The following is a 14,797-nucleotide window of genomic DNA, read 5'->3' as shown; positions in this document are numbered from 1 at the left end:
GTTTAAATCAATCAAGAGGTTTCTCTTAAAGTTTACCCTCATCAAAGATGACGTCAATTTACTTCAACGTTTGGGGCTCCCAAAACATTATGCCACAAGGATTTTGCAATGCCAAAGAAAATTGCCGCAAATTTTGCAAACTATGCACTCTGAATAGACTAGTGGGGTTTGAAATAATCTCCGTGGAACTAAGGTATAAGAAAACCAAAACTATAGACCTTGCACTTCATCCTATAGCTAAGGTACTGTATAAACCTGCGAAATATTTTGACAAATACTTAATTGCGTGCAACATCAGTTCCAGCACAATACATACAATACAAGTTTTATAGTGCCATCCAAGTGCTGCTGAAGTGTATATTACTCTCATAACGGACATGAAGCATGGAGATTCTGTCATTACAATGGTGGAGAATAATTACATTGCAAGGTTCTGAAAGTGGGGCTTAACTGGAAGAATCTAATTCCTGGTGGAATGCTCGTATCTATCTTGTGTATGCAAAACGAAGCGTGTCTGTGTCTAGTGCCAAAACTAGAAGTGGAGAGAGTGAATAGAAAGGCAATTCAACATGTGAGTATACATGAGATGCAAAGAAATGAGCAGGAGGTAGGCATCAGGTGCAAAGGATGAGGGAAGCTCCACAGCTTGGGCAAACGAGAGCCTGGCATGGGCACAAAACGAACTTGAGGCAGCTCTGGCACCCCTTCGCTACATACAAAACCTCTGTAGCTGCTCTTGTTTTCGAATCATCGTCACCATCATCAACATCATCGTCTTCTTCTTCTTCTTCTTCTTCATATTCTTCCTCTTCTTCTTCTTCTTCTCCTTCGTCGTCGCCGTCTTCTTCTTCTTGCAGCATGTCCTCCATTCCGTTCATCATGCTCTTCAGCTGCCTCAGCTGCACGTCCAGCCTGTCGTCCACCTCCCTTTGCACCTCCCTCGGATCATGCCGCGTCTTCTTACAGCAGCTCCAGTCCACGTAGTACAGCTCCCCTGTCTGCACAAGCAAAACTCATAGACTCAAAACTTTCCTCATAGGCGGCAACAGAGTCTTTACACTGTTCGCAGGTGATTTCATATAAGTGGGAGGTGGAAAGTAGCGAGCACCTTGACATTCAAGAATTGTTCCCATCCCGCTGGTAGAGCACCACGTCGTGTAAGCGCAGCCGTATCCACTTCAATCTCCTTTGCGGCTTCGGCACCTCTGCCTGCCGAATCTCTCGGTACAACATTCGGTCCATACGCTGCCAGCAGAATCTCGGCATCCGCACAGTGTTTCTCGCTTCCAGGCACGCCTCGTATGTCTTTCAGTACCTTCAATCCGGAGGGGCTGTTTCTGACAAGTGCAAGCTGCGCTTGCATTGCCTCTAAGGCTTTGGGCGGCCATCGCTGTGGGACTTGAGAGGAACCCACCTGCACTAAGTCGCGGTCGGGAATCTGAGACCAACCAGCGACACCGCACTGGTCTATCGCAGAGCAAGCTTGGGTGATGGTTCCCATTTTCTCCCTGAAGCAGGCAGCAACGGAAACTACGGTCGTGGACTGGAAAAACCACTACCGTTCCACCTTCTCTCCAACGATCAGAGCACAAACTTCATCATGAAGGCTAATGTTAAGTTTGGTCATCAAGGAAAGAGGAAGTTGGACTGTCCATGTTAAGCAGCTGCCATTGAGCTCGCATTGGACTTTGGATACTGGCATCCGATGAGGTCTCCCTGCACAGTGTATGCGTGCGATAACTCTGGAGGGGCTGAGCTTTGATGGCCGAGAGGAAGAGCCTGCTGCGTGCATCGATTAGCATTCAAGATTCATGAATTGAGAAGGTGGTTCTCGTTAAGAATAGACTGAGAGGCATTCAAGGCGACCTTAAAACAGCAAGTCCTCCATGAGACCTCGGATGGTGCAGATGACTAACAAGAGTTACTCCAATCCTACCCAACCAATTCATTATAGTCTAATAGCCTTACTCCAATAAGAGTAAGCAATCGATTAATCCTATCCAACCATATCAATGAGTGTAGGTGCCTCAAAGGTCGTGTTTCCACACAAGCAGGTGTTGCATGGGTGCGAGTAGTTGAATGCCAAAAATCTTGAACCGGATGCTCAGACGGCCACCTCACTCTACCCGATGCGCTACCGAAATGCACGCGTCCACCCTTGTGTGGAAAAATGACCAAACACAACTTCTCTCCCAACTCTTCTATTCACTCTCCTTTCACTCTGCCTATTAATTAATTGCACGTTTCACTCTCCTATCCAGGCTCCTTTACAAAGATTACCCTAAGATCACTCGCTCTGGCGGCCGTCTGCCTCCCTCGTTATCACTTGTTCATCACTCGCTTTGACCCTCCACCTTCCTCCTTGTTGCTAGCTCTAGCCTCGCTCTCTGGCCTAGTATTTATAGTCGCGGCTAAGTTGGTTATTAGGAAGCTTCTGTACCATGCACGGTGGCTTCTAGGCCTTCTTCCTATCCCTCCTATTTTGGCCCCATTAGGCTTACGTTATATCATTATTTGTGTCCCACTCCTCCCCATCATCTTTTACTAATGACTATACAAACTCATGGTGGGCACCTATCTCTTCTAGATGCACAAGCTAGACTTCTTGCACTTCCCTTAGGCTCATCATGTAGACACAATAACAAGTTCCCAAAGAGTCAAAGCAGCAAGCAGCTCAAGCAATTGAACATTTGTCCACCTAAGTTGGTTGCCCGCATTCAATTCCCACGTTGCTACCTATTAACATAGGTCACATCTTTCTATATGATTAAGTGTTGATTAGGACCCCTAAGAGTCTAAAAGCATAAGAGTTAGACTAGAGCAACCATGTTTAGCTAGTGTTGCCATCATGACAACAATTCTTGGACAATTCCTGCTCTTTTATGATATTAAGCAGCAGATAGTTGGCGATGTGCTACATCTTATAGAATACTTCAGCACATGGTCTAAAGTTTATCTGCTAGCCTTCAAGGCTCTGAAAGTTTATGCTTAGCAAACTAAGCTGTATTTTCTTTTCCAGCAAATTTAATAAAATTCCTTCTTTTCTCGCAAAAAAAAAAGAATTTTCTTGGACAATTCTCCTCCAAACATACAACAACCTCTCTCCCAACTCTTCTAAAACACAACCACTCCCCAAACCCTTATGGAGAAAGGCCCTAACTCTCCCAAAAAGGGCAGATGCAATGAGTTACGTCGTGGTCAGATGGCATCCATACAACAAGGGAGTAGATTGATGTAATTTGACTAAGGACATGGATGGCAAAAGGGCAGTTTGTCCAACACCTCCATCTCACCCAAGCACCCCGAACAAATAAAAGTGTTTAATGGGCTACAATTGTCAGAATCACATGACCAGTAATCTTCTCGTCTCACCATTGACCGAGAGGACCACATCTCATCTATGAAAGGAGTCCGGTAATAAATGTCCATATTTTCATCCATGCATAAAACATCACACAATGGTGTCTATCCTCCCAAAAGAGGGTTTGGCTCCTACCCTGGTTTGAACCAACCTTACCCACCATGGTGCTTGCTCCAATCCTATCTAACCATTTACACAATGTAGGTGCCCTCATGATTTTTAGAGACAACAATTTCTCTCCCAACTCTTCCAAAAACACAACTCTCCAAACCCTTCTTGAGAAAAGGAAAGCATGCTCTCCCAAGTCTTCCAAAAAGATATCTCTCCCAATGGTTCTTGAGGAAAAGGAAAGAAACATGCTAGCATTCTCCTTCTTAATTTTCTAGCCACTATAGAATGTGGATTCCTTCCAAATTGAGAAAGCATAGTGATAGCTTTTGAATATGAATTGTGTAATATGAATTGAGCATTTACCAAAACTGTCAACTGCAGGACAATGCTCCAAAGATCAGACTTAAAAATGCCTCACATCACTTCCAATGGTCAAACATCCAAAGCCCAAAGATAACTGAGATAATGATGAAACTTTCTAGCACTTAACCATATTCAATGGTTCACATTAGAAGAAAATATCACTATTACCCCCAAATTGAATAGTATGAAGTTGGAGGGTGCAATTGAAGCTGTAGAAGCAAGCAATGAAGGGGCTTTTACAATGGAATGAAAGCTCTTTTACAAAAGAGGAGCCTTTAGAGAATAATTGCGCAATGCTGTGTCAGAACGTCAGTGAGAGTAGCGCCATTTTTGACTGGTTTTTTTGCCCTTTCTCCTCATATACTGGACCATTGTTGCTCAGACTTCATTACCATGCTCCTTGTACTGTCGCCCAATAGTAGCTAGAGCCATTTTATAAATGGTGGCTCCTATTGGGAGAATTATGCAAATCTTTGACGATTGGAAAGCGTGTCGGCATGGGCAAAAGATGTGACCATTGTCTAATTCTTCCTAGCTAGGGATTCACCCCAACACAAGGATACTTCAGCTCAAAGGACAGGGGAACTTGGCTCAGAGAATGGAGAGAATGAGCTTAAGCAAAGTCTATTGGAAGAAAATGAAGAAAAGGTCCATTTGGGGAAGATGATGACATGGCACTCAAAGAGGGCTCAAGGAGGGTGGACGTGGCTCTGATACCACATGATGGAACAGCATGAAGGATTCAACAAATGGAACAAATAGAGTGGTTTATTCAAGAGAGGAGAGGCCCTTATAAGGGCAACTGATACAATGCACGTGTCCCAAAGAAGAGCATCTCTAGACCCATAAATCACTCCACTGATCTCTCAATCAAGCCCATGAATCTCTTAATCACACCTAATAGAACCTTCTACCACCTAACCTGGTCACACTAACCACCATGTGGTGACACACAAACTCACACAAACCTTGTACCCCTTGGTACACCCCATTACATCAATTTGTCCTTCATCTTTGAGAGGGAAGGAGCTATTTTGTGAGGAAGGAGGATTGTGGGCCTACAAAGAAGGGGTCATAACTTTTGCTCCTTAGCTCATATTGAGGAGATGTAAAAAGGAAAACGGTCCAAAGTTTCATAATCTGTGCAATGCTGGGCTAAAATTATAATTTTGAGACATATAGAAGGGATGAATTGAGAGTTTCAAGATGTATATGAGAGTTGCAACATCTCCTTAATTTCTATTATGGTAGGAAGGAGTTCAGTAGGGACCACATTTCCTTTAAACTACTTAGGTTTGGAGAATTGGAATATTTTGAAAAATCCATCCTTGCCTTCCCATATTTGATAATATAATAGAGATGAATTTATGATCGATTATAATGGATTCAGGTATGAGGGTCTGCAAGATCTCTTTCCTACTCATCCAAGGAATATGGTATATAGTGTCACATGAGAGCTTCTCAATACTTCAAATATGGGTTTGCTAAAGCTAAGGGAAACTCTTCTAAATCCATTTAATTACCATAGTCCTTAAAAGAGAGTATGGTAGTGAGGGATTTATAAGAGTTTCCAAAGTGTTCATTATTTATTCATATATAGATAATGTTCTCTAAAAGGAGGATTATAATGATAAATAAGTAAGTATATGGTTCCATAAATGAGAAATTAAGAAATAATTGTATATTCCTTTGAGAATTATACTAGTATGGTTGTGTCAAAAATTATCGCTCGAACTCTTTTTCTTGTAGGTTTTTGCTTGGAAATTGCACGCCTTCGTGAGTTTATATGCCCCGAATAACACTAGTGAGAGGTGTGCTTGGTGGAATGCCTTGAATCAAAAGATGACAATTGATAAATGGATATTAGGTGGTGATTGGAATTTCAATGAGGTGGGGGATGATAGGTCACACCTAAATGGTGGAGTGTCTATTGCAAAATCTGAGGCTTGGAATGAAGTTTGTCTCAATTATGGTTTGGTTGATTGTGCAAAACTAGATCGAATGGACATTGGTGGGTACTCATGGAGCAATAGGAGAAAGGGTGAATTTAATAGGGCAGGATGACTTAACAGAGTATATGCTTCGCAGGATGGATGGTGGATGAGGGCACCGATGGGGGGTGGATACATGCCTATTAGATCACATCCCAATTGTTTGGAGGTTTGGCATTCCAACTACAATTGGTTGGTCCTTGGACATCCCATTCAAATTTAATAATATGTTTCTCACATCTAGAAAATTCTATAGGATGATAAGGTCGACTAGAAGAGGGAAAGAGTCTAGAGTGAGGACCCCCATGCTCGTTGGGACTTAGCTATAATGGCAATAGTGCTTGCTGTTAGAAATTGGAAGAGGAGTGAAAAGCAAGGTCTAGAGGACATGAGGAGGATTTAGTACAGTCTAAAGACTACAATAGGGGAATCCGCACTTGATAGTCACTTAGCCACAATGTTACTAGAAATCTAGAGGAGGTAGAACAGACCATAATGATAAGTAGACAAACTTGGTTGCAACTTGGTGATTGTCCCATCAAAATTTTCTTTCAAGCCATTAAGCATAAACAACAAAGAGAAACAATTGATAGGGTGATAGGCACTACTGGTTAAAATTGAGGGTGGATTTTGCCATATTGTGAATATTTTTCTGATGCATCTTGAAGGGCTTCTTGGGAAGCCAATGGTGCATGATGCTAAGTGGTAGTTAATAGTGTCTAATATTCTCAGAGATATCTAATGATGCATTATTGATACGTAATATCTAGGCCTTTCACTTGTATTGAGTTATGGGATGCTCTTAAATGCATGAAGAAAGACCTGGGTTTGACGGCCTTACATCAAAACTTTTTGTGGAATTTTGGGATATTCTATGGATGATTTAGTAGAAATGGCGAATGCTTCAGTTGCTAGGGGAACTCTGTCCCAAGATGTTAACATTGAGCTAATCAAGCTTTTTCCAAACAAAGTAGATTGCAGGTCAAAGATTGGAGGCCGATTTCAATGCTATACACATCATACAAGGTGATTGCTGAGGCTCTTTCTCTTAATAGTATAAGTAATCTATGCAAGCTAGTGGTCATCGATAAAAAACAGTGTGGATTTGGTTAAGAACCATGACATATTTGAAAACATTATAAATGTTAGTCTTGCAATGGATTATGCCTTAATGATGGGTCAAAAATGCCTACTTTTTGGTACAAACTTGGACAAAGCATATGATTGTATAAGATGGGACTATATTTTGGCTATACTTGAGAAACTTGGATTTGGTAATGCTTTGTGCAAGATGGTGGCCACATTGTTTGGGAATGCATTCGCAACTTTATGTGTGAATGGAGGAATAGTTCATGCTTTTGAACTGACACATTCCTTTAAGCAAGGGTGTCCTATCGCCCCATTACTATTTGCCATTGGCTTTGTCCCTTTAAGCAGAATGCTAAAGTTATGTGTGGTCAAAGGTCGACTTCATGGATTGGCTCTCTTGATTGGAGATCAAATGTCATCCCATGTCTTTGGTTGATGATTTAATGGCACTTTGTTTAGAGAAAAAGGAGTCGGTTGATGCCCTTATGTAGTCAATTTCTGTGAATGATCTACCTATGCATTGGATAGAGAAGCGGTAAGCTTTGAGATACTTGGGTGCACCCATTGGTGTGGGCATCACGGTAAAGCAATGCTTTCAATCATTCGAGGAACAAATCGTAACCAAACTTTGGGTGTGGTATGGTCTTTCCTTAGGATGGAATGCTAGGCTTCTAATAATAAAGCAGATCTTATCTACTTCTATTAAGCATGTGGCCACAGTCTGGAATTTTAAGCTTACACATTTGAGAGAGGTCGAAAAGTTGTTCAGGGCATTTTTTTGGGTAGAGAAAATGGAAAAAGGCATATGCATTACACTTCATGGGACTCTCTCAAAGCCCATAAACTCTTGGGAGGGATTGGATTATGAGATACCTCATGCAAAAAACTTTCTTTGGTTGGGAATGGTTACCCCAACAATATTTCTTGGGTTGTGCTAGCTCATCGGTTCATAGAGCAGAGAAAAGGTTTGAATATGGGTATGTGGGAAGGGCTTCCCTAGTGTGAAAGATTGCTCTCTGATTCTCCCTTGAAAGTCACAAGGTCAGACTAAATGTAGGGGTTGGTTTCAGCCTAGAAGATCTGTGCTAGCAAGTTGGTTTGGAAGGGTAAGGGCAGATTGAGAGGATATGCTAGCTTAAGTGAGTCTAATTTGGAACTTTGATTGCGTGAGGATCTTTTTTCAATATTGTGCTTGTTGAACTCAATATTATTAAAAGTTCTTAATTTTGGTGGAAATTTTTGCAAACTCTAGTTGTTGCATTTTTCAACTTAGGTGTCTCAAATATTTTTCAACTTAGATCTCTCAAAAATTAATTGTATGGCTCAATTATTGATGGGAATTTTTAATCTAAACACACACACATGCGCGCACGCATGCACGTGTGTGCGCGCGCACACACACACACACACACACTTGGGGACCCTTGATGTTGGGGGTGTGCCTTAATTTGGTAAACATAGGCTCAAGGAGGTCTAATGTTTTAAACTATTTTGGACCTGGCATCGCTTAACTTTATGAGTTGGAGTTTGCATTTCTCATTTTTACTAGTTTTATACAGAGAGTAGGGATTGGAGGAATCTTATCCTATGGATTCCCAACATGAGAATGGTGGATCAATTACATGAAACTATCCATGTTAGGCACAATCACATGCCCTTATTGATGATGCATTATACCATTTTACAAGGACTAGTGGAGCAGTTATTCATCAACCTAGATTTGTGTGAGGGATTGGGGCATTGGGATGGTTAATGCCTACCTAGAGGCATGATGTTGCCCAAGAAGGAGGAAAAGGTCCTTTGACCCACATCTTAAAGTAAAGAGATAGTCACAGCTTGAAGATGGTTACATGCTCCCTCTCTATGTACAAACAAAAGCATAGTCTAAGAGGATGAAGAGCAGCCTAATACATAGCTTCAGGAGCTCACGAAGGACATTGGGAAGTTGTGTCATGCAGGAAGCCCCTCTACTTGTTTGGAACTGGAAGTACATACAAGCCTTTGTTGTCCCTTTGACTAATGATGAGGTCTGGTACTCATTCTCTTGTGATCATTTGGAACAAGTGACTTTGGAAAGGACACCATCCAGGTCTAACATGAACTCTCTTGTGATGTTTTATGTCAAGCTGCCTGTTAGTTGTATGTGTGTAATAAAAATGTACCATGTTCTATCAATCATTTTTAAACCAAAAAAACTATATCGATAAACTTTCACCAAGGTTTGATATTAATATATAAGTGTACCTTCAATAAAAACATCCATGCTTCTTATACCAATACCTTCAGCCACTACTTCCCACTTCTCATAGGTTGGCACCCAATGATCTGTAAATGCTTCCTTCATGTTGTGTTTGGGTTTGATACATTACAACACAAAGAATGGGTCATCTTACTGAAGTTGATCGGGGATAGCAAAGGGCAACAAGAAGGAGAGGAGAACACACAATGTGGGGGTGTCAAGAGACACCAAAGAATAGGTATGCATAGTATATATAGTGGAAGCATAGTATACTATGTACACGGGACTGGCCACATGGCCTTTACCCCAACAACCTCCCACTTAAAGGCGATGTGCCTAAGGGGAGTGAGAGTATGTACAACAATGTACAAAAATAGAAGAAGGTCACCTATCCAATACCCATGAGGTCTCGGCAGTGTGCAAACCTTGCTGAAGCTAGACTCTTCATAAGGTTTGCAGGATTGTCGTCCGTATGAATCTTGACAAGCTTGATGAGCTTATCACCAAGTACCTGCCGTATGAAATGGTACTTGATATCAATGTGCTTTGTCTTGGCATGGAATACTGGATTCTGGGCCAACATGATAGCACTGTGGCTGTCGCAGTGTAGCACTAGAATCTCCTGTAACATACCTAACTCTACCAAGAGACAAGAAAGCCATATGGCCTCCTTTGTAGCCTCCATGGCTGCCACATACTCTGCCTCAGTGGTAGAAATGGTAACACAACCCTGTAGATGAGAGACCCATGAAATTGCACCACCTGCGAATGTGAACAAGTAGCCTGTAGTCGACTTCCTACTCATTGGACAACCTGCATAATTAGCATCTACATACCCATGTACCGTTGAATCTGTCTGCCCAAAGCATATGCACATATCCTGAGTGCCTTTGAGATACCTCATAACCCCTTTCACTACTTCCCAATGCCATTTGCCAGGATTCGCCATGTATCGGCTCACTACTCCCACTGCATAAGCAATGTCTGGTCTAGTAGCAACCATGGCATATATCAAACAACCAAGAGCCGATGCATAAGGTATCTTGGACATTGCAGCCTGCTCCTCATTCTGATTTCGGACTATCCTCTTGAGAAAGTTTGCAGTACAGAGGCAATGGAGTAGAAAGAGCCTTCGCACCCTGCATATGGAATCTCTCCAAAACTTTCCCAATGTATTCCTTTTGAGACAAGTAAAGCAATCGCCTTTGTCTATCTCTCTGAATACACATGCCAAGAATATGGCTCGCAATGCCCAAATCCTTCATCTCAAATGCCTTATGTAGTTCAGCTTTCAAGGCATTTAATGACTGCTTACATGTTTCGGCTAGAAGCATGTCATCTACATAGATGAGCAAAATAAGAAGGCTGCCATCTTCGGCCCTCTTTACATAGAAATAGTGACCCTCTTCACTCCTGCCAAGGCCCTGCTTTCTCATGAATGCATCAAACTTGTGATACCACTCCCTTGGAGCTTGTTTCAAGCCACATAAGCTCTTCTTGAGCTTACATACATGATGAGGTTTCCCTTTGTCAACGAACCCCTCTAGCTGTTGCATGTATATCTCCTCATGGAGATCACCATGAAGAAACGCGGTCTTTACATCCATCTGATACAACTCCAAGTCATCTCTAGCAACCAAAGCTAAAACAGTCCGCAAGGTAGTCATCTTGACTACGGGAGAAAAAACCTCATCAAAATCAATCCCATGTTCTTGCTTGAAACCTTTTGCCACAAGCCTGGCCTTGTACTTTAGTGGTGTCAGCCGGTGTAAACTTTTGCTTATACACCCACTTGCATGGCAAGACTTTATGCCCATCTGGCAAAGGCACCAAATCCCATGTGCCATTCTTCTTGAGAGATGCCATCTCGCTCTTCATGGCCAACTCCCACTTAATCTTATCTGCCCTCTGCATAGCCTCTTTGTAGCATGAAGGCTCACCACAGTCAGTCACCATAAGATAGTCCAAACCTGGCTGAAATCTATCAGGAGGATGTGACAGTTGAGTACTCCTCCTCAGCTGAGGGGCAAGCTGCTCATGTGAGGCTTGTTGCCCATCAAAATAGGGCTGTTCTACATCGTTATATGGCTGAAATTGTGGTATATGTGGACCTGTGGGTGGCTGATCTACCTGACCACCATCCAATACATTTTCGGGCTAAACTGGAGATTGTTCTATCTCCTCCTGTACTTGCCTAACTGGATATCCAATGTATGTGTCCTCAAATATGGTGCGTCTCACCACTTCTGGTCTATCAGCTGATCTTTTTGGCATAGAATGCTCTTTGAAGACAACGTCATTGTTGCGTACTATTTTATGATGGCTAGGATCCCAAAGTCTATATCCCATCTCTCCCTCCTCACCATAACCAAGAAATATGCATTTCTATGCTTTTGGATCTAACTTGTTGCGATCCTCTTTGCATATGTGCACGTACGCATCACAACCAAACACGCGCAAGTGTTTATAAGACGGAGGCTTGCCTGTCCACATTTCTTCAGGCACCTTGTAATCCAAAGCACGATGAGGGGAACGGTTGATTAAATGTATAGCAGTTTTTACTGCCTCAGCCCAAAACCCATGAGATAAAGCAGCATGTGACAACATTGAACTCTATCCTGTATAGTCCTGTTTAACCTCTCAGCAACACCATTTTGTGATGGGTTGTGAGGTGGAGGGAGTTCCCTTTTGATATCTTTCAAAGCCAAGAAGTTATCAAACTCTTTCGACACATACTCACCTCCATTGTCAGATCTAAGACATTTCAATGACCTGCCTGTTTGATTTTCTACATATGCAAGCCATATCTTGAAATTTTGAAACACATCATCTTTCTGACGCATAGGATACACCCATGCCTTTCGTGTAGCATCATCAATAAAAGACACAAAATACTTGCCACCACCCAAAGAAAGCTTTGGCATCATACACACATCTGTATGTACCAAATCTAACGGCAAGAGCTTACGCATAAGTTTCTTTTTGTGAGGTAATTGAACTTGCTTCCCATAAATGCAATGTTCACAACTAGCAAATTCAGAGCCACTAAACACAGGCAAGTAGCCACAACGAGATAAGATTTCCATTCCTTTCTTGCTCATATGCCCCAATCGGCAATGCCACAACACACCTGTTGGCAGCTTTGTGGTAGCATGAGCTGAACTACATGAAACAGTACAATAAAGAGGGTATAGAGAATCAACCAATGATCCCTTGTCATGACCAAAGATCCTTTACATATTTTCCATTTCCCATGCCCAAAAGAGAGTACATGACCACTCAAGTCAAGCTGACTTACACTGATGAGATTCTTCTTTAGCTCAGGTACATGCCTTACATCATGAAGTGTAAAAATGCATCCATGACCAACCTGGAGATCAATATCACCAATGCCTGCAATACGTAGCTCATGATCATCTCCAAGAAAAACCGGTCCCATGTCACCTACCATGTATGTCGTGAACCACTCATGATGTGGAGTGACATGAAATAAAGCTCCCGAGTCAATGAGCCAAGTATGCATAGCAGTGCCCATGCTAGCTAGCAAGTGCTGGTCATCATGAGAAGACATATAAAGTATCTCCTGTTCTGCTACATACTCATCCACTATGTTATCAATCTCCTCAATGGTGACACCACCTTGGCGTGTCACACCTCTATCATGAGAACCTGGAGAAGCGTACGAAAGAGCATTTGCTTCAACTTTGCCCTTCCCTTTGTCCTTGTTTTTGTCATCGTCCTCTTTCTTATCCTTTGACTCCACTTTGCCTGCCTTTTTGTTAGCTTGTAGCTTATGACATTGACTCTTATAATGCCCTTTTTTCTCATAGTAAAAGCACACAATGTCCTTTTTAGATCTAGATTTGCTTCTAGACTTGCCTCTTTTGTCTTTATCTCTATCTTGTTGTCTACCTCTGACATTCATAGCACTAGAGGCTTTGGAACTTGCTCTATTCTGCCTATTCATGTCCTCCTGCATGATGGCACCCTCTACATCAGCATAGACCTGCAAATGATGAGAGTTGCTAGTGGCTGTGACAAATGTATCCCAACTGGGAGGCAACTGACCAAGAGCAATGATGACTTAACCTCATCATCCAAATTCAGCCCATGCTGAATAACATGACTGAAAGTCTTATTAAACTCATTCAAATGAGTCAATACAGATTGCCCTTCTCTCATTTGCAATTGCACAAGCTTCTTCAACCAAAAAACTTTGCTAGAAGCGCTTTGCTGTGCATACAATGTCCCTAATCTCTGCCATGCATCCCATGCAGTGTCCTCATTCCAAATGCTCATAACAATGTCATCACAACATGTCAACATAATAGTGGCTTTAGCAAGTGTGTTTAGCCTCCACCATTCAGCATCTATCATAGACGTAGGCTTCCTGCCTTGCTCTTGAATGGGAACATATTGGTCCTTGAGATACAGTATGTTCATGCATTGTGTCTGCCACACATCAAAGTTGCTAGTTCCCTCTAGCTTTTTAATGTTCATCATAGATGACGAATTTGCCATAATGTCCAAGCCACAACAACAAGACAATAATGATGCTCAAATGCTTAGCTCCTTGTAAGCAATCAATGCCACCAAAGAGTGAAATGCACTACAAGTTCACAGCCTGTACAACAAGTGCCCGCACTTAAACCAGTGCCAAAACCTTCAGCAGCAAGTGAAGAATCCTTGCATACAATTGCATTGACCCAACATGGCATATGACATCCAAACTGTAGCATTTACCAATTGCAACTGTTGCCCAAAAAGTCACTGCATATGGCATCCAAAATGTAGCATTTACCAATTGCAACTGTTGCCCAAAAAGTCACTGCATATGGCATCCAAAATGCCTCAAAAAACCATGCTCAAGTTTGCACTTTACGTTGTGTCAAATTTGTGTCCTGCACCAAACCTCACCACCACTCTACCAAATGGCAAGCTCTACCACCACATCTGGTGGGCCATGCCAAGAAGAAAATATTGCAACAAATGCAAAAAACAAAATAAGGTAGAGACAAGTGCAAGAAATAGCCTCTTACGTGGTCCTTCATCGAATTGTGAAAAAATGCCAAATGACATGCCAAAAGAGCACTATATCTCACAAAGTAGTGGTCGAATGGCAAAGCAATGAACAGCAAACTTGTAGCAAGTTGGGAATACTCCAAATTCTTAGAAGTGAGCTGAGCCAAATTCTCCAAGGATGAGAAGATATGGCAGCTCCAAAAGTGCCTGTCAAGAAAAGTGACTCACACAAAATGTCTGCAAATTTTATGAGCAGGGTTTGCCAGTGAATATCTCCCAAACAAAATGTCGGATGGCTTTACTGCAGAAGGCAAACTTGTAGAAAATCCAAAAATCTCCAAGTCTTGTGTTGATCATGACTCCAAATTACTGACAGAAAAAGAGATATTAAATCTCAAAAATTGTTGTCTAGTAAAAAATGACTGTCTGAGAATTTTGAAACAGCGATTTGGGGCTGTAAACAATCGAATTCGGCCAAAAAATAGCAGACCCACGTCCAAAGGACCTTAAATTTCTCAGAGTGTCAAAATTGAGTAAAATAGAGTATTTGTTTGCAAAATTTCGACGTCATGACCAAAAATTGCCTGTAGAAGGGAGGACAAGCCAGAGATTCGTCTCTCT

The 14,797-nt window shown here is 42.0% G+C and overlaps 1 protein-coding gene across 1 annotated transcript; it reads right to left on the bottom strand.

The window, feature by feature from the left end:
• Nucleotides 1-440: 440 nt before the first annotated feature.
• Nucleotides 441-1,603, bottom strand: LOC147887614 (uncharacterized). Its single transcript, XM_087393928.1, has 2 exons — nt 1,109-1,603; nt 441-998 (listed from the first exon to the last, which is right to left on the bottom strand). Exons 1-2 carry the CDS (start codon nt 1,499-1,501, stop codon nt 615-617), a joined length of 777 nt encoding a protein of 258 aa, XP_087250054.1. The 5' UTR covers nt 1,502-1,603; the 3' UTR covers nt 441-614.
• Between the last annotated feature and the right edge of the window lie 13,194 nt (nt 1,604-14,797).

Source organism: Dipteris shenzhenensis, chromosome 22 (genome assembly GCF_047967505.1).
Source record: "Dipteris shenzhenensis isolate YYH24624 ecotype China chromosome 22, Dip_SZ_1.0, whole genome shotgun sequence".
Classification (NCBI taxonomy): Eukaryota; Viridiplantae; Streptophyta; class Polypodiopsida; order Gleicheniales; family Dipteridaceae; genus Dipteris; species Dipteris shenzhenensis.
Note: the sequence above shows the minus strand (reverse complement) of the source record. Positions and strands in the feature narration are given on the sequence as shown.